At 37.4% G+C, this 18,775-nt stretch overlaps 1 protein-coding gene across 6 annotated transcripts in view; it reads right to left on the bottom strand.

Moving 5' to 3' along the window:
- Positions 1 to 18,370, bottom strand: part of LOC131165086 (protein EMSY-LIKE 3-like) — a 38,902-nt gene extending 20,532 nt beyond the window's left edge. For 3 of the 6 annotated variants that reach the window (XR_009139421.1, XM_058122752.1, XM_058122754.1), the window contains exon 1: positions 18,023 to 18,333. Coding sequence is in view for 3 of the 6 variants with exons in the window: in XM_058122752.1 (XP_057978735.1) it covers positions 18,023 to 18,050 (28 nt within the window). In the remaining 3 variants the exon portion in view is untranslated. Of the gene's footprint in view, positions 1 to 18,022 lie in introns of all 6 variants that reach the window. The other 3 variants (XM_058122755.1, XM_058122756.1, XM_058122751.1) reach the window with 2 other exon arrangements.
- Positions 18,371 to 18,775: the final 405 nt, after the last annotated feature.

Raw genomic sequence — 18,775 nt, 5'->3', positions numbered from 1 at the left:
ATATTATCTTGTTGTGGCAAGTATTACTAGGGAGTAGGATCTTCCTTTAGGGGATAATCTTAGTTCTAAGCCCTTTCATGATTTGGTAGTCAAGAGTGGTGTAGGAGATTAGAGAGTTGGAAGAAAGCTTACACTTCTTCATGTGATTGTGCCATGCTCATTAGTCATTAGTGCTTTCTCTTTCCAATATTTTTAGTCAATTTTTGTCTTTTGAAAAAAACAATTAGTTTGGATGATAGAGATTTCTTATGTTCTAGCACGGGTGCTTTGCTCATAAGGGGATCATCTTACTAGTTTGGATGCTATAAGGAGACCAATGCCAAAAGAGAAATTGGAACTTGAGAATTTTATGTCCAAAAACATTTCTCTAGTGGGAAAATGGTGTGTAAAAGTTTCCTTTATGGGGGGAGGTGGAAATAGGATTTCCATGTTTCGTTAAGGATATATTCCGATGCATTAGATTGATTCTTGATGCATATCATTCCATGTTTTTTTGAGCATAGAAGTTAATGTAGCCGGATGTTTAGATTCCTAGGAATGAAAGGCTTCCTATGAACATCTAAATCATATTCCCACCACCCCATGAGTAAGTTTCATGGGAATCCTAATTTTTGGACTACATTGCCCTCACTATTTTGGCTTTTAAACAATGATGCTCCTATAATATAATATAAGCACACTATTATTATACTTCTTGATAATTTGATGTCCAAAAACATTTTTCTCTAATGGGAAAATGGTTTTTAAAAGTTTCCTATATGGGGGAGATGGGAATAGAATTTCCATGTTTTGTTAAGGATATATACCCATGCATTAGATTGATTCTTGATGCATATCGTTCCATGTTTATTTTAAGCATAGAATTTAATGTGGCAAGGTGTTTACATTTCTGGGAATGAAAGCATTCCCATGAACACAAGAATCCCTATTCCCACCACCCCATGAGTATGTTTCACGAGAATCCTAGTTTTTGGACTACATTGCCATCACTATTTTGGCTTTTAAACAACGATGCCCCTATAATATAATAAAAGCACACTCTATTATTATATTTAAAACAAAAAATTATTAATAAACTAAAAATAATTTTTTTTAAATGAGCATAATTATTAGTTATTGTAATTAGAATATATACATTTATCGAATGTTAATTAAAGATATTACACAACAACAACAACAAAACCAAGCCTTAGTCCCACTAAGTGCAGTCGGCTATATGAATCCTTTTCCGCCAATTTATGCGATCATGGACCATTTCTTTTGATAGATTCAAGGATATTAAATCCTTACTCACTATCTCCTCCCAAGTTATTTTAGGTCTACCCCCATAGTAGTTAGAGGTGCGAGGCTCGAGGCGAAGGCGCGAGGCTCGAGGCGAAGGCGCGCGCCTCATGAAGGTGAGGCGCACAATTATTAAAATGGTGTAAAATGTCTATTTGGGGTAATTGATATATGAACATATGAATATCTAGTAATATTAGAATTTAAAATGCCAAAAAATTCAATTACAAAAATGAAAATTTAGCCCAAAAGCATCAACAATTCAACATAGTTCATCATCAAAAGAGAAGAGTACAAATCAAAAAATAGTTGCTAAATTTTAATATAAAAAAATAAATATTATGTATTAATTATAATTTATAAACTCACATTAATTAAACTAAATATTACAAATTAAAAAATAGTAGCTAAAATTCAGTAAAAAGAATAAATATTATGTATTAGTTATAATCTATAAACTTGCATTAATTAAACTAAATATTTAATCAGTAATTACATATAAAGAAGAAGAGGAAAAAAAGTATACAAATTTCAATAAAAAGAATAAATATTATGTATTAGTTATAATTTATAAATTTACATTAATTAAACTAAATATTACAAATTTAAAAATAGTAGGTAAATTTCAGTAAAAAAAATAAATATTATGTATTAGTTATAATTTATAAGCTTAGATTAATTAAAGAAAATATTTAATTTATAAGCTTACATATAAAGAAGAAGAAAAAGAGAAGCAGCAGGCAGCACGCACTACGCAGCAAGCAGGCAGCAGGAAGAAGAAGAAGAAGAAGAAGAACTCGCGAGGGCTCCTGCTGGTTGGAAACGAAGTCGCGAAGGGTCGTGCTTCTTCAAAATGTCGAAGACGAACTCACGATCCTGGTTCGAAGCTCGAAGACGAAGTAGCGAAGGCTTCCGGATGGTTCGAAGGCTGGCAGATGAGCTCACGTTGCTAGTTCGAAGGATCGCGAAGGCTCCTGCTGGTTCGAATCTGCAAAACAAACTCATGAAGGGCTTCGAAGGGCCGAGAGGGGCTAGGGGCTATGTTCGTTCGAGTCGAATGAGGGCTACAGGGCTGGCTGTGGCTATTTCTCTACTTTAAATGACTAACAATTCACAAGGCACGAGTCACTGCGCCTGTCGCCCCAGTGCGCCTCGTCTCGCCTAGCGTCGCCTCTTGCAGGTCGCCTCGCCTCACCTGGTTTGAGGCGCAAGCCTCTTCGCTTCACTGCGCCTTGCGCCTAGGCGCGCCTCAGGTGAGGCGCGCTTTTAACTACTATGTCTACCCCTACCCTTCCTACTACCCCCCACAGTAATTAAGTCACTCTTCCTCACAGGTGCACTATAAGGCCTACGTTGCAAGTGTCCATACCATCTGAGTCGTCCCTCCCTTATCTTCTATAGGAGCTACACCTAGCTTACCACGAATATGTTCATTCCTTAATTTATCTTTCAATGTTATACCACTCATCCTTCTAAGCATTCTCATCTTGGCAACTTTTACTTTTAAGATATTATGTTTCTTCATCGCCCAAAACATTCCAATCCATATAGCATAGCTAGTAATTAAAGATATTATAAATTTAAATTATCTAATTAATGTTCAATTAGAAACTCCGCCTGTGATGCACTTAATGTCAAAATTTTTTCACAAACAATCGGTCCTAAGCCCAAGTAAAGGAGGAGGGTTGCGTTGGGTAGCTGATAGCCGGCATAAAATTTGTCAGATCACTATATTATGAATCCTTGCCAAATATTTTCTAAGGTGTTCCCTACGAGTGACACATTGCACTTGTACCACCCGAGTGTAGAGAAAAGTGGGCGGGGTGGGTTAGGTTGTTGCCTAAAAATGTCACAAGCCGAATATTTCACACCTTTGTGAATGAAACGTGTGGCGCTAGCTCAAGCACTCTTGTTTAACTAGCAAAACCTATCGTTTACAAGTCACCCACAAAACATTTTCATTGTCATTCACGCAAATATAAGCGGAAGCAGTAAGCAACTTATGAAAGCAGTGGCACTTAAGCAATAAATATTAAAACAACGTAATTCATTATCAACACTTCCATTAACATTGTGTGTCTATCGAGAAAGACAAGTAGGCTAAACACGTTGACAATAGCTAGTGAATTTTACAATTTGATAAACGCTCACCCTCCCTTAAAAGAGATTTCTATGTTATTCACACTCTGTCATTAGGAAACATCAAAGTGATTGAGCAATCATACTGCCTTTTTTCGCCTAGGGAAAAACTACTTTGGAAAAATAACCCTACACTAGTATTTACATGATGGAAACCTATCCCAAATGCACGAGACAAACGGTCACAACCAAGCATAATTCCCTGAACAAGCTCGGCTCGCGACACTCCCCCACTTATGTAATCGACGTACTCGTAGACTTTTACGCTAGGTACACTTCGACTTTTTCCACAAACGGTTGCATTTCTTCCACAGAAACCCAGCTGATTTCTTCATCAGCCAAGGCCTTTCCACTTCACTAATAACTCCCGCCGCTTCTTCCTTGGGGATGTAACTCTCTGTCTACAAGGATGTCTTAAACTTCTTGTCAGGTTGCACTGCCTTCAATTATGCTCTAGTTGACTGACTTCTGCTTGGATCTTCGATGTTGGCATTGAATGGCTCGAGGCAGCTAACATGAAACACGTGATACACTTTCATCCAAGTAGTAGTCTCCTATCTCGTCCCTGTAGTGACCTGATTTGTTCAGGATTGAGCTTAACAAGTACCAAGTCACCTACGTTGAAGTGCTACAGTCTTCTACCCTAATTTGCCCACTTCTTCATCCGCTTAGAAGCTTTCTCCAAGTAGGCTCAGGCAACCTCTGCATTCTGTCTCCATTCTATGGTGAAGATATACATCCTGGGACTCTTTCCTCTGTACGGCTCATCCACTGTGTGAGGTAATAGCAACTGCTAACCTGTAACAAGCTCAAAAGGGCTCTTGTTGGTTATTGAGCTCCTTTGGGTATTGAAACAAAACTGAGTCACATCAAGTAGTTGCACCCAATTCTTCTGGTTGGCGCTGACGAAATGGCGCAAGTACTCTTCTAGTAGCCCATTGAATCTCTCCGTATGTCCGTTTGTCTGTGGGTGGTAGCTCGAAGAGATGTCAATATGTGAACCGAAAATTCTGAAAAGTTCTACCCAGAAGTTGCCATTGAATCTTGAGTCTCGATCACTAACAATACCTTGGCAAACACCCCAAAACTTCACAATATTGTTGAAGAATAGTTGTGTCGTCTCTTCTGTTGAAAAGTACTTCGGTGCAGGTATAAACGTACCATACTTCGAAAACTTGTCTATAACCATAAGTATAGACCTTGCGTCACCCACTCTGGGCAGGTTGGTGATGAAGTCTAGTGAGACACTTTCCCACGGTTTGGATGGTACTAGTAGGGGCTCCAACAGCCCTGCAATCTTCTTCCATTCCACCTTGTCTTGTTGGCAAGTAAGACAAGTTCGGGTATAATCAACCACATCATCGAGCATGTGCGGCCAATAATACCTCCACTTCAATAAGGCCAAAGTAAGCTACCATCCTAGATGTCCAGCCCACATGGTATCATGACACTACCCTCTAAAGAGTGTCTTCCTCAGATCTCCAGCCCGTGGCACAAAGAGCTGACTACCATAGGTCATCAACAATCCGTCTTCCATCCAGAACTGACGGGCTTACCCCTCTTCGGTCAGCTTCATGAGAATCTGCACAACTAGATCTTTGGCTAAATTTGCTTTGTTGCGCTCCTACATCGTCGTGGTAATAATACTCACAATCAAGTGGGTTATCATCTACAAGATCGCCAGCTTGGCCTTCCTATTCAATGCATCAACAACTTGGTTCAAGCGCCCCACCTTGTGCTCAAATGAGAAATCAAATTCTGCCAAGAATTCCTACCATCGGCCTTGCTTGGGTGTCAATTTTGGTTGTGTGAAGAAGTAACTAACACCCGAGTTATCCGTTTTCACCACAAACATTGACTTAAGTAATGCCGCCACACGTGAAAACAATATATCCCCGCTAGCATCCCCTTCTCTTGAGTTGTGTACTTCCGTTCTAGTTCACTAAGCTTACGGTCTCATACACAACAAGATGTCTCTCCTGTAACAAGACTCCTCCAAAGGCAAAGTTTGATGCATCTATTTGTACCTCAAACGGTTTCATGACATCCTGAAGAGCAAGTACTGTATCTCTCATCATGGCATCCTTCAAGTCATAAAAGGCTCCCTGTCACTTTTTTGTCCAGTTCCAACCTAACCCTTCTTCAATAGTCCTGTCATAGGAGCAGTTGTCCACCAGTACCCCTCCACAAACTTCCTGTAACAGTTGGCAAGACCAAGAAAGGAATGCGGCTCCTTCACTGTCGTTGGGATATTCCTTTCTTGAATCACTCTTATCTTCTCCATATCCATCCTAATATGACCTTGCTCAATCACATGACCTAAGAATTTGATGCTCCACTAAGCGAAAGAGCGCTTCTCTTTCATCACATATAGATTGTTCCCCTTTAGCTTGTCGAACATCTTTCGTAGATGCTCTTTATATTCCTCCAGAGTGAAACTGTAGACAACATTATCATCCAGGTACACCACAACAAACTTGTCAAGGTAGTCACGAAATACCTAGTTCATCAAGGTACAAAATGTCGTAGGCGCATTCGTCAACACGAATGGCATCACCAAGAATTCATGTGCCCCATACCATGTCACACAAGTTGTTTTCGACTCATCCCCATTAGCAATTCTCACCTAATAGTAGCCTGACCTCAACTCAAGTTTAGTGAAGTACTTGGCATGAGTCAATTGATCCAACAAATTGGCAATCAACGAAATAGGATACTTATTGCACATTGTCACCTTTTGAGCGTGCGGTAGTCTACACACATCCGCATGCTCTCATCATGTTTCCTCTGAAACAACATCGGTGCTCCAAAAGGTGCTATGGAAGGGTGAATATATCCCGCTTCCAATAAATCAAGTTGTTTTCCCAACTCGACTAGATCTGGAGGTGCCATCTGATATGGCCCCTTAGAAGGTGGTTTCACTCCTGACAACAACTCGATCTCATGCTCCACACCCCATCGTGGAGGCAAGTTATGAGGCAGCTTATTCAGCATCACCTCCTTGTACTCATCCAACACAACTTGGATGGTCGTAGGCACCAGCTCTTGGCTTACTTCTTCATCTACCACCACCATAGTAGTTAAAAGGCGGGAGGCGCAGTGAGGCAAAGAGGCTTGCACCTCATAACACATGGGGTGAGGCGACCTGCGAAAGGTGACGTGAGGCACGATGAGGCACAGAGGGGCAACAGGCGCAGTGAGGCGCGCCTTGTAAATTTTGAGTCTTTTAAATGAAACAAACAGCCAGAGGCAAGTTGTAGCCCTCATTTGACTCAAATGAACAGAAGCCCTAGCCCTCTTCAACCCTTTGAAGCCCCACGACCCTTCGCAAGTTCGTATTGCACATTCAAACCAGCAGGAGCCTTCGCAAGCTCATCTTCAAGCTTCGGACCAAGACCGTGAGTTCATCTTCGACATTTCGAACTAGCAGGTCCAACATGACCTTTCGTGACTTCGTTTTGAACTGGCAAGAGCCCTCGCGAGTTCATCTACCAACCTTCGAACCAATCGTGAGTTTGTCACACTGTCTTCGACATTTCGAACCAACAACGAGCTCGTCTTTGAGCCTTCGAACCTTCATAAGTCACCATCATCATCATCATCATCATCTTCTTCTTCTTCTTCTTCTTCTTCTTCTTTCCGCTGCTTGCTGCCTGCTGCCTGCTTCTTATAATATTATATGTAATTACTAATTAAATGTTTAGTTTAATGTAAGTTTATAAATTATAACTAATACATAATATTCTTTTTACTGAATTTAGCTGCTATTTTTTAATTTGTTTGGAAATGCATTATACAAGTCTTAAATCTTAAATGGGTTATTGCTTGTATTAGGCTATTAGCTACTAATACAAAATGTATTATTGCCCAATAGCCTGAAATATATGATACATTGTTTTTCAGTTAGGGTACCAAGTCTAAAATCTTAAATGGATTATGGAAGTGGAAACTCGGCTTCTGCAAAGAAAGATCCTAAATGGAAGTATGCACATTTGAATGATCAGAAAAATAAAAACAATTTGACTTGCAATTTTTGTGGCAAAGCCACAAGGGGAGGAATATTTCGAGCAAAACAACATATTGTCGGAGGATTTTGAAATGTAAAAGAATGCTCTAAGTGCCCTACTCATGTACGTGAGGAGATTAAAGAGTATATGCTGAAGAAAGATATAGAAAAAGAGGAAAATGAGTTATTGCCTGACTTTGATGATATAGATCATTATAGTGAAGATGAAGAAGATGAAGTTCAAGAAGTTGACACTTGTGGCAAGAGTGTGCTTACTGATGGAAGAAGAAGTCGAAGTCAAAGTTCATACCAATCCAACTTGAAGAAACCAAAACAGGAGGAGCATATAGACTTGTTTTTTACTCCTGATCCAAAGAAAATGGTTCAAGCTAGGAAAGAAGAAGAGATGAAGCAAACATCAATAAACGAGGCGTGCAAGAAAGAATTAAGAAAAAAGGCAATGGGAGAATTTGCTAGGTGTGTATGATGCTGGAATACCATTTAATGTTGTACATTTGAGCAGCTTTGCAGTAGCACTTGAATCGATTGGACAATATGGTCCTAGAATAAAGCCACTTAGCTATCATGAATTGAAGGTTCCTTTCCTAAAGCAGGAAGTTAGTCGAATGAAAGAGTTGTTGAAGATCCATAAGGAGGAATGGGCAAAATATGGCTGCTCAATTATGTCTGATGGTTGGAGAGATTCGGTTGCTAATAAGAACATAATAAACTTCTTAGTGAACTCTCCAAGGGGATCAATGTCCATCAAGTCTATTGATGCTTCTAATCTCGTCAAAAATGCAGATAGAATGTACAACTTACTTGATGAGATGGTAAAGGAAATTGGAGAATCAAATGTGATTCAAGTATTAACTGACAATGCTTCAAACTATGTTGCAGCAGGTAAGAATTTATTTCTAGAACTACATTCTATAGTGTATATATTGTTTATTTTAATATTTTAATGGCTTCACTCCTTGATTTTTGAACAGGGATATTGTTGGAAGCAAAGAGGCCACATTTATATTGGACACCGTGTGCTGCCCATTGCTTTGATTTAATTTTGGAGGATATTGGGAAGATGCCTTCAATTCATGCAACTTTGAAAAGGGCAATGTTTTTGAATGGTTATATTTATAACCGTATTGGTGTGGTGAACTTGATGAGACAGTTCACTAGAGGAAAGGAGTTACTAAGGCTTGCAGTTACAAGATTTGCAACTGCCTTCATCACCCTTCGTTCAATCCACCTTCAAAAGAACAACTTGAGAAAGATGTTTACTTCTAAAGATTGGAATACTACTAAATGGGCACAAGAGGCAGCTGGAAAAAGAGCAGCTAGTATTGTTTTGATGCCTACCTTTTGGAGTACCGTCGTCTATGCTCTTAAGTTGTTAGGCCCACTTGTCCGTGTACTCCGTTTGGTTGATGGGGAAAAGAAACCTGCAATGGGATACATTTATGAAGCAATGGATATGGCTAAGGAAGCCATAGCTAAGGCTTTCAGTGAGAGAGAGGATAAATTCCAGGAGGCATTTGAAATTATTGATACGAGGTGAGGATGCCAACTCCATCAACCATTGCATGCAACTGCACACTACTTGAACGCAGAATTTTTCTATTCAAACCCCATCATTTTGCAAGATGAAGAAATTATGGCAGGTTTGTACAAATGTATTGCAAGGTTACTGCCAACCCTTGAAATGCAAGATAAAGTTGTACAGGAGTTGACAAAATACAATAGCGTTGGTGGCGTCTTTGGAATTCCTTTGGCAGTGAGACAAAGGAAGATACAAGCACTAGGTAAAGTGACATTTATACTGCCTCTTTCTTTTTAAAATTATTTTTTCTATTTACCTAGTAGGTATTCATTTAAAATTTTATTTTCTAACAATACAATGGTAGATGTCATTTGGATTATCAACTCCAAACTTGCAAAAGTTTGCTGTGAAAATTCTTAGCCTCACGTGTAGTGCTACCGGCTGCAAAAGAAATTGGAGCATATTCCAACATATAAGTCATTAGTATATCATGGATTAATTATTAAAGAACAAGAACTACCAGCATACTGCTTTTTAAAATCATTATTTACCATAATACTTTAAACTTTTTGCAACTTCATAGCAAAAGGAGAAGATATTTGTGAAATATAATCGAACTCTGAGGCGTCGATACGAAAAGTGTGACACCATTGATCCCATCCTCCTAAAGGACATTGATGATAGTAATGAGTGGTTGATTGGTAGGATGGATGGCGATTCCAATGAGGATGATGAACTTGTGTTTGAAGATGATATTTTGACTTGGGATTCTGTTGCTAGAGCTGATGGACTAAATAACCCCCCGCATCACACTAGATCAAGAATAAGTGCAAATATGTCATCATCGTCTAGAGGAAGAGCTTCATCTAGCAGTGCAGCCAGTGCTAGGAGCCTGACCACAATGTTGGAACTTGTAGATGAGGATGAAATCCAAGTGGATGGTGCAAAGGAAACAGAAGAAGAAAAAGATGTTGGAGAAAACAATTTTGATGATGAAGAGGAAGATGATGATATCTTGGCAGACTTAGTTGATGATGAGTGATAACTGATGATTGAGGAGGATTTTTTAGATTTTTTACTTTGAAATCTTTTATTGTACTCTTTTTATTTTGATGTTGAACTATGTTGAATTGTTGATGCTTTTGGCCTTGGCAATTTCATTAAATTTCCAATTTTGCTATTAAATGTTTTGGCATTTTAAATTTCCAATTTTGCCATCAATCACCCCAAATAGGCATTTTACAGCATTTTAATAGTTACGTGCCTCACCTTCATGAGGCGCGCGCTTTCGCCTCGCACCTTGTCTTCAAATACCCTTTGCGTCTCGGCTCGCCTTGTGCCACTGATTACTATGTCATGGCTAGAAATGCCTGTTCACCCCTTCTCAACCCCTTCTTGAGTTGCATGGCTGAAAAGAACTTCTCATCGTCTCCTTTCTTTGCAACAGCTTGCACTATGCAAGGGTGATCTGCCATCAGACACAGGGAACCAACAAAAGGCATCGGCACTACCTTAGTCTCCCTGAAGAATTCAATTCCGAAAATAACTTGGAAGTCATCCAACGGCACCATTATGAAATTCGCCTGACCTGCCCATTGTCCAAGCTTCACAGTCACTTGCTTGGCTACTCTCAGAGTAGGCTGGGCTACAGAATTCACCACTTACATGCATCCTAAATCCTTCTACGAGGATAAGTCAAGTCTCCTTGCTTCTGCCTATGAAACAAAATTCTGGGTAGCCCCGGTATCCACCATCGCACGGAGGGCCTCAACACAAGTAGCACGAAATTCTACACTTTCCAGTGGATGTGTTAAACCTTCAAGAAGATGAAGCTTCTTTTAAAGTTGATGTCTTATAGTCGGCTCCCCCATTTTTGCCCTTCTTGAAAGACTTTTCGTTGTTTCCCCCTACGCCAAACTCTTTGGACAAAGCGATATTATCATCAGTGTAGTTAGTCAAGCGTTCCACGACAACTTGTGCAGTAGAATAGTCTTCAACTCTTTGCCTATAAAGTTCTCTTCTTGCCCCAAGGTTTCAACCCCTCCAGAAAATAGAACAACTTGTCCTTTTTCAACATGTCCATGATATCCAACATCAAAGCAGAAAATTATTTCACATATTCCCTGATTGACCCCGTATGCTTGAGGTCTCTAAGCTTCTTCCTAGCATTGTATTCAACATTCTTAGGAAAGAATTGGGCCTTGCCAACAATCCACCACACAACGTCCATTTTCAATTTCATTGTACTTCATATGACACCACAGTTTGGCATCACCAACCAAGTACATAGTCGCAATATCCACTTTCTCTTCTTCTGAGTCCGTCCTCTAAGCGCAAAAGTACTGCTCCATATCAAACAAGTTCTCCAACTCCTTAGCATTACGAAGCACCCCCATACGTCCTCGATTCTAGTACTGTGGTCTTGCTAAACCCCGAAGTGTTAAAGAGTTTTCCATAGCAAGAACCATTACATTCATCTTTGCAGTCAGACTAATATCTGAGCTTGCAAGGTTCCCACCGTGTGGTGAAAGTCCTTTGACATTTCCACCATCGAACTCTGTTGATGCTTTGGTGATCCCTTCAATTCATCAACACATTCTGTCGGTCGGACCATCTCTATGAACACATTGTTGGTTGCTATCTCAACCTGTGCTTCCAGCACACTAATTCTCTCAACATTGGTTGGCATGGTCATTTACCAAAGCTTTACAAATCCCACAACGAAGGCAACTGAATTCACGTAGCTCTCTGATATCAGGTGTCACAGGCCGAATATTTCACACTTTTGTGAATGGACTGTGCAACGCTAGCTAAAGTACTCTTGTTTAACTAGTCAGTCAGCCTATTGTTTACCACAATTCACCCATAAAACACTTTCATCGTCATTCAAGCAAATATAAGCAAAACCAGTAAGCAACTTATGAAAGTAGTGGCAATTAAGCAATAAACATTGAAACAACATAATTCATTATCAACACCTCCGTTAACATTGTGGGTCTAGCGAGGGAGACAAGTAGGTTAAACACGTTGACAATAGCTAGTGAGTTTTACAAGTTGATGAACACTCACCCTCCCCTAACGAGCTTTCTATGCTATTCTCACTCTGGCACTAGAAAACATCAAAATGACCGAGGAGCATGGTTCTAAATAACAGCCGTGACCGTTATGTTTTTAGGGTTACTGATACCGTTACACACCACGAAATCGGTGGGAAGAATCACGGCTCTTGCGGGGCGCGATTGTTACATAAAGGCCGCTGCGGCCGTTACGTAACTAATACAAGACTGTTACACCACAAAATTTATTTTATTTTTTACTTTTCTTCTCACTTTTGCCCTCTTTCATAAATCATTCTCAATATACCATGTGGCAAGAGGGGGAAAAGATTATAATGAGGATAACAATGATACAAAATTTACTATTTCTTTAAATACTCACAAGATTTGCATTAATTAACAATTTAAAAATACTAGCTTGTTAGGAAAATATTTTTATTTTGATAATATTAGTAATGTGATATTTATGTTCTATATTTTTCAACTTCAACCTTCTTTCTCTTTCCAGCTATTTTATATTTGTATTATTCGTATGTCTTATGTGTCTAATAGATTAATGGAATGTATAATGTATTTTGTTTTATAATTAATTTAGCACACATAAGAATTTATCACAAATAAGAACAATGAGAAGTATAAATATGCACACACACGTAATTTTTCTATCTGTGGTGGTTTAAAACAAATGTAAACTTGTTGCCCTTACCAAAAAACTTAGTTAGTCAAACTAAAGAACCCAAAATACACTAAAACTCTTTCTAAGAAGGGTTAAAAGCTTAAAACATGCAAGTACACTACTATGCACAAGGTTGTGCGTGCTTCAAAAATATTCACAGCCGTTACACCCGCTTCCCGTTATGTAACATCCACTACTCCCGCTTCCGGTTACACTTGTTACCGTTACGTTACGCTACCCACTACCGCGATTTAAAACCAAGTCGAGGAGTTATACCGCCTTTGTTAGCCTAGGGAAAAATTACTCCTGGAAAATAGCCCTACATTAGTATTTATATGATGGAAATTCATCCCAAACGCACGAGGCAAGCGGTCACAGGCAAGCATAATGCCCTGAACAAGCTCGGCTTGTGACCAAAGCGACACGCCGTGTCGCCATCCGAGTACAATGTCAAATATGCAAGGGTTCCTGCATCAATCTGGACGTGGGCAAGTAAAGAAGCTAATTCAGGAAACTAAGATTTGATTAGCAACTTGAAATATAGGGACACTTAAAGGTAAAAGCATGGAAATTGTGGACACAATGATTAGAAGAAAAACTAACATAATTTGTCTTCAAGAAACTAAGTGAGCGGGGGAGAAAGCAAGAGAAAATGATAAATAAGGATTTAAACTTTGGTACACTAGAAAAGAAAAACATAAGAATGGAGTAAGAATTATCATAGACAAAAACTTAAAAGATAGCGTTGTTTATATAAACAAAGTAGGGGATATAATTATAAAAATCAAGATGATATTAGGCAAGAGATAATAAACATCATTAGTGCTTTTGCTCCTCAAGTAGGCTTAGCAGAAAATCTTAAAAGACAATTTTGGAAAGATATGGGTAGTATTATATAAGGCATACCAAGGATTGAGAAAATATTCATAAGAGGAGATCTAAATGGGCACATTAGAAGAAATAATAAAGGTTATGAGAGGATACATGGAAGATATGGATATGGAGACCAAAATGAGTCTGGGTAGATGATCTTAGACTTCGCTATGTCATATTATTTTATTACAATGAATACTAACTTTAAGAAGAGAGAAGAACACTTAATAACCCTTAAAAGTGGACAAAATAGAAGTCAAATAGATTTTTTTTAACTAAGAGGGTAGGTCGTTTATCATGCTAGGATTGTAAAGTTATTCCAGATAAAAGTCTAACCACACAACATAGAGTCTTAGTGTTATATATATATGTATTAAAAAAATGGAAGAAAAGGGATAAAATAGACCAGTGTAAGAAAACTAGGTGGTGGAATCTAAAGGTAGAAAATATAATAAAATTTAATGATAAAATAACCAAAATCGGGATTGGACTATAGAGGACGGGATAGATACAAATACTCTTTGGAGTAGATTAACTAGCTCCATTTAAAAATAACAAAAGAGATTTTAGGAGAATCAAGGGGAAGATTCTCGAACAACAAAGAAAGTTTGTGGTGGAATAAAGATGTCCAAAAAGTAATAAAGACAAAACGAATTTGGTATAAAACATAGCAAAAATGTAGAAACATGGATAACTTTGAAAAGCATAAAGAGGCGAGAAAAGAGGCAAAAAAGGTTGTTAGTGAAGCTAAACACGGAGCATTTAATAGTTTGTATGATAGATTAGATACAAAAGAAAGGGAAAAAGATATATTTAAACTTGCTAAAGCTATAGAAAGGAAGAGTAAGGACTTATGAAATGTAAAATGTATAAAAAGTGAGGATGATCTTGTCTCGATTAAAACGAAGACATTAAAGAAAGATGGCAAAGTTACCTTGGTAAGTTGTTTAATGAAAACCAAATAGAAGGCTTAAACTTAGGCTTGACAAATGAGGAAAAGACTAATAATATGAGATTTATTCGGCAAAATTAGAGTTAACGAAGTTAAGTTTGCACTAAAAAATATGAAAAATGGGAAAGCTATAGGACCGGATAACATCCCAATTCAAGTTTGGAAATGCTAATGTGACAACAGAATTATATGGTTAGCTAATTTATTTAATACAAGTATAAAAACTAAGAAAATGCTATATGAATGTAATTTCAGTAATAGTAGGAGGAATATTGGAGACAAAGATAAACTTGATGATGACGAAATAAATAGCACTTGTAGATTTCGATACCTTGGATTCATTATGCAAGTTGTAGGAGAAATTGAAGATGATGTAATGCATAGAGTTAAAGCAAATTAGGTAAAATGGAGAAGTGTTTCACATGTGTTTTGTGATCGTAGAATACCATTAAAATTAAAATGAAAGTTTTTATAAGACAGCTATAAGGCTAAGCTATATGAATCAGAATGTTGAGCCACGAAGAACAGAATATCCAAAAAGTAAAAGTTGCCAAGATGAGAATGCTTAGATGGATGAGTAGTATAACATTGAAAGGTAAATTAAGGAATGAACATATTCGTGATAAGTTAGGTGTAGCTCCTATAGAAGATAAAATAAGGGCGGGACGACTCAGATGGTATAGACACTTGTAACATAGGCCATATAGTGCGCCAATGAGGATGAGTGAGTGAGTGAGTTACTGCAGGGGGCAATAGCAGGGGTACGGATAGACCTAAAATAACTTGAAAGAGGATAGTGAGTAAGGATTTAATAACCCTGAATCTATCAAAAGAAATAATCCATGATCGCTTAAATTGGCGGAAAAATAATTCATATAACCGACCTCACCTAGTGAGACTTAAGGCTTGGTTTTGTTGTTGTCGTTGTTAATTTTTAATTAGGAAATAATTCAAATTTTAAATAGAAAATAGTAAAATGAAAATTAAAAATATTAATAACATAAATATTAGTTAATTTGTCAATTAGAAATATTAAAAATGTCAATTACAAATGTTAATAAAAAAATTAATTAATTTTTTAACTAGACAATGTTTCTACTGTCTATTAAAAGTGTTAATATTTATGTTAATCAGCATTTTAATTGACATTTGTAATTTATTAAGTAAAAGCAATGTTACAATTTTTTTTATAAATATTAATATAATAGTTAATATTTAGACACTATATTGCCCTCAATTATTTTGATTAATCATTATTAAGTATTAAATGTTTTAAATTTATAATTTTTGAAATTTTAGGATATATATTTAAGTAAGTATTCTCAGTGGTTTTTTTATGAAAAATACAATTGTTCTTTATATGTTTATTACACACAAGCAAGGTACAATGGGCATCTTCTTAAAATACCATATTCCTATGTTATACTAAACATGGACATGGGAAAAATGTATAAATTCTTAAGAGTCTTACGACGTGAACCAAACAAAAATATTCCCATGAGACGGGCATCCTATTCGCAAGAATAAGATTCCCGGGAATGTCATTCCATGAGAATATTTTTTATGCCGCGACACTAACATCACCTTAGAAACAAACTCTCTTTAATTCTAGGATGAAGTAATTAGAATTATGTGTGGTCTTCTTTGCAATGGTGAGATGTCAAAGGAAGTGTTTGCTACTCATGCCAATCCTTGGAAGGTTGGAGGCTTATTTTGTCAAAAATGTCACTTTTGTTTCCTTCAACTCGCTATAAGGCCAAAAATGGTTGTGCTATTTGTTTTTAAGAAAAACCTTGGATTAGAGACAATTCTGTTATTTTTAGTTCCTTATCCTTTTAGACTATCATACATGAATAATGCTCCTATTGCTTCTTTTTATCCTTTAGAAGGTAGCTCCCTTTAATGGGATTTCCATTTATTCGGCAATATTGATAAAAGAGAAATTTATGAGTTAGTAGTCTTTTTTTTTTATCCATGAACCTCTAAAGCAATTTGGAAAGGCTAAAATTCCTTCCAAGGTTGGGGCATTAAACTGGATTTATTGATTCTAATGACTTGTTATAGGTGAGGGAGCCCAATAAATATATCAATCCAAATATTTGAGTAGTGCGTTTAGTTTCTAACAAGAAAATGAGTACTTATATATTTATTGTCAAGTGACTAATCAGCTTTGAAATAAGCTTTTCTTCGTAGCCAACAATATGTGGATGACTCCTGAACATTGCACAATTTTATGTTGATGAAATTTTAGGGTTTGATAGCCTTGAGAAGGGAAGTTTTGTGGAATTGTACTTGGTATACCACTTTTGAACTTTATGGAAGAAGAAGAATGCTACGCTATTCAAAGATCCAGCCCAGCCTTCTTACTTGTTATGGGATGAAGTAGTTTGTCAAGCTTCCTTTTGGACTTTGGCTTGTAGGATCTTATGGGTGTTTCTTTGGCTGGTTATAGAAATTATTATTTTATCATTGCTTTCCTCGTAATTGTTAAATGATGAAAACTTGTCTTCTAAAAGTTCCACTGCAGATGTGCTAGTGACTAAACATAGTAATCCTTCAACTTACGATAAGTTCAAAGCAAAGGAAAAAATGGAAAAGGCACATATGGATTCTATAGCTTATTTTCCTTATTTCCTTTCCCTATACTAGAACTATATCTTCAAGTCAAGTTTCTCACTTAATATTTCTCATGCCGTTGTGAATTTCAAACATGCAATGGTAGGACTACTCTCTGCTATCACATTTTTTTCTGAACATGTTGGTAACATATACTGTACCAAGCATTTTTAAAAAATTTCATGCAGGTTCTCTAATAGTCACGCGTGCAAAGCTGTTGGCACTTTCATACATAAACCTCCATAAATTCATTAGTGAATTGTAGAAATCAACACCAGTATTTCTTTTCAAAAGATAAGAAACCCGGGATGAAAATATTATGGAGGATGATATGCAACAACACCCGGTATAAAAACAAAACAAAATCGAAAAAAAGAAAAAGGTAGAGAAGTAGTAGAAAAAGACCCTAACCTGAGGGATGCTTTCAGACTATTGTTTAGATGGCACCAGGAGTTAAGGTTACTGCTCACACTAAAGCTCCAGTGGATAAAATTGATAAAAGATTTATAATTTCCTAATGTTTATAACGTTAAGTTCGCCATAATAACAAAAAACTAAACGTAATACCGGCAAGTGACAGTAATAGTCGATCATCATGTTTTGTTAGGGCGGGAAAACGCAAAATTGCAAGGTTTCACAAATCTCCCATTAGAGTTTCTCGGCAACCCAAAATAGGCAAAGAAATCAGAAATTGTACTTTCCCGTGCGAGTATCAAACTAACAACGCTAAATTGAGCCGATAACCATGACTGAGGATAAACCCTAAAAACCAACAATGGCGACAGAAACGCGAAAAACCCTAACCCTGAATCGTCGTAGAAAGCCATACAAACCCTAATTCATCACGAGAACAGCAAAGATATATCTTTCAAAGTAAACTCACCACTGCTGTCGAAGGGTTCGTAGTCCATAGCCAGTTTTGCGCCGGAAGAGGACTTCTGAAATCCACCAAGATAGAAGGAGAAGAAGAAGAAGAAGAAGCAGAGAAGCCCCAAAACACCACGTAACCACAAAACAGAGAGAGAGAGAGAGAGCAAACGAGAAAATGCTGGGAAGGAGAGGTGAAATCAGCTCAAAAACGACAGACAATAAATGTCGTTTCCACGTGAATTTGGAATTGGGCTTCTCGCGAAAATCGAAGCTCGAAAAATAATCGCGCGGAGATTGGGCAGAATTGAGTGCGGAAGAAAGAAAGATAAGGTTTGCAGTGGCCAAGCCAAGTAGCCAACTAGACTCCACTGAGCCCCCGTTCAACGTTTTAAAAGTACTTTCCTAATACTTTTTGTTTCAATAATAGAATAGACGGCATTTGCATCCAATATTTAGATCGCATGTATTTTAATTTTAAATAAAAAAATAAATATCATATTATATTTAACAACAAATTTAAATTCAAACCAGCCTTATTCAGGTAAATCATCTACCTACTCTCAAAGCCATATTATATTTAACAATAAATTTAAATTCAAACAAGCGTTATTCAGGTAAATCATCTAAGTACTCTCAAAGTTTCAAATCCTCATAGGGGAGAATTTGTAGTTTGGAGGGATGAGAAAGGGGGATTTGGGAGGTAGGCTCTACGTAACTAACTATCCTTATATGAATACTTGTAGATAATGATGGCTGCAAAAAAACA

This window comes from Malania oleifera, chromosome 9 (assembly GCF_029873635.1).
Source record: "Malania oleifera isolate guangnan ecotype guangnan chromosome 9, ASM2987363v1, whole genome shotgun sequence".
Lineage (NCBI taxonomy): Eukaryota > Viridiplantae > Streptophyta > Magnoliopsida > Santalales > Ximeniaceae > Malania > Malania oleifera.
The sequence above is the reverse complement of the archived record's forward strand: the minus strand, read 5'-3'. Positions and strand labels throughout refer to the sequence as shown.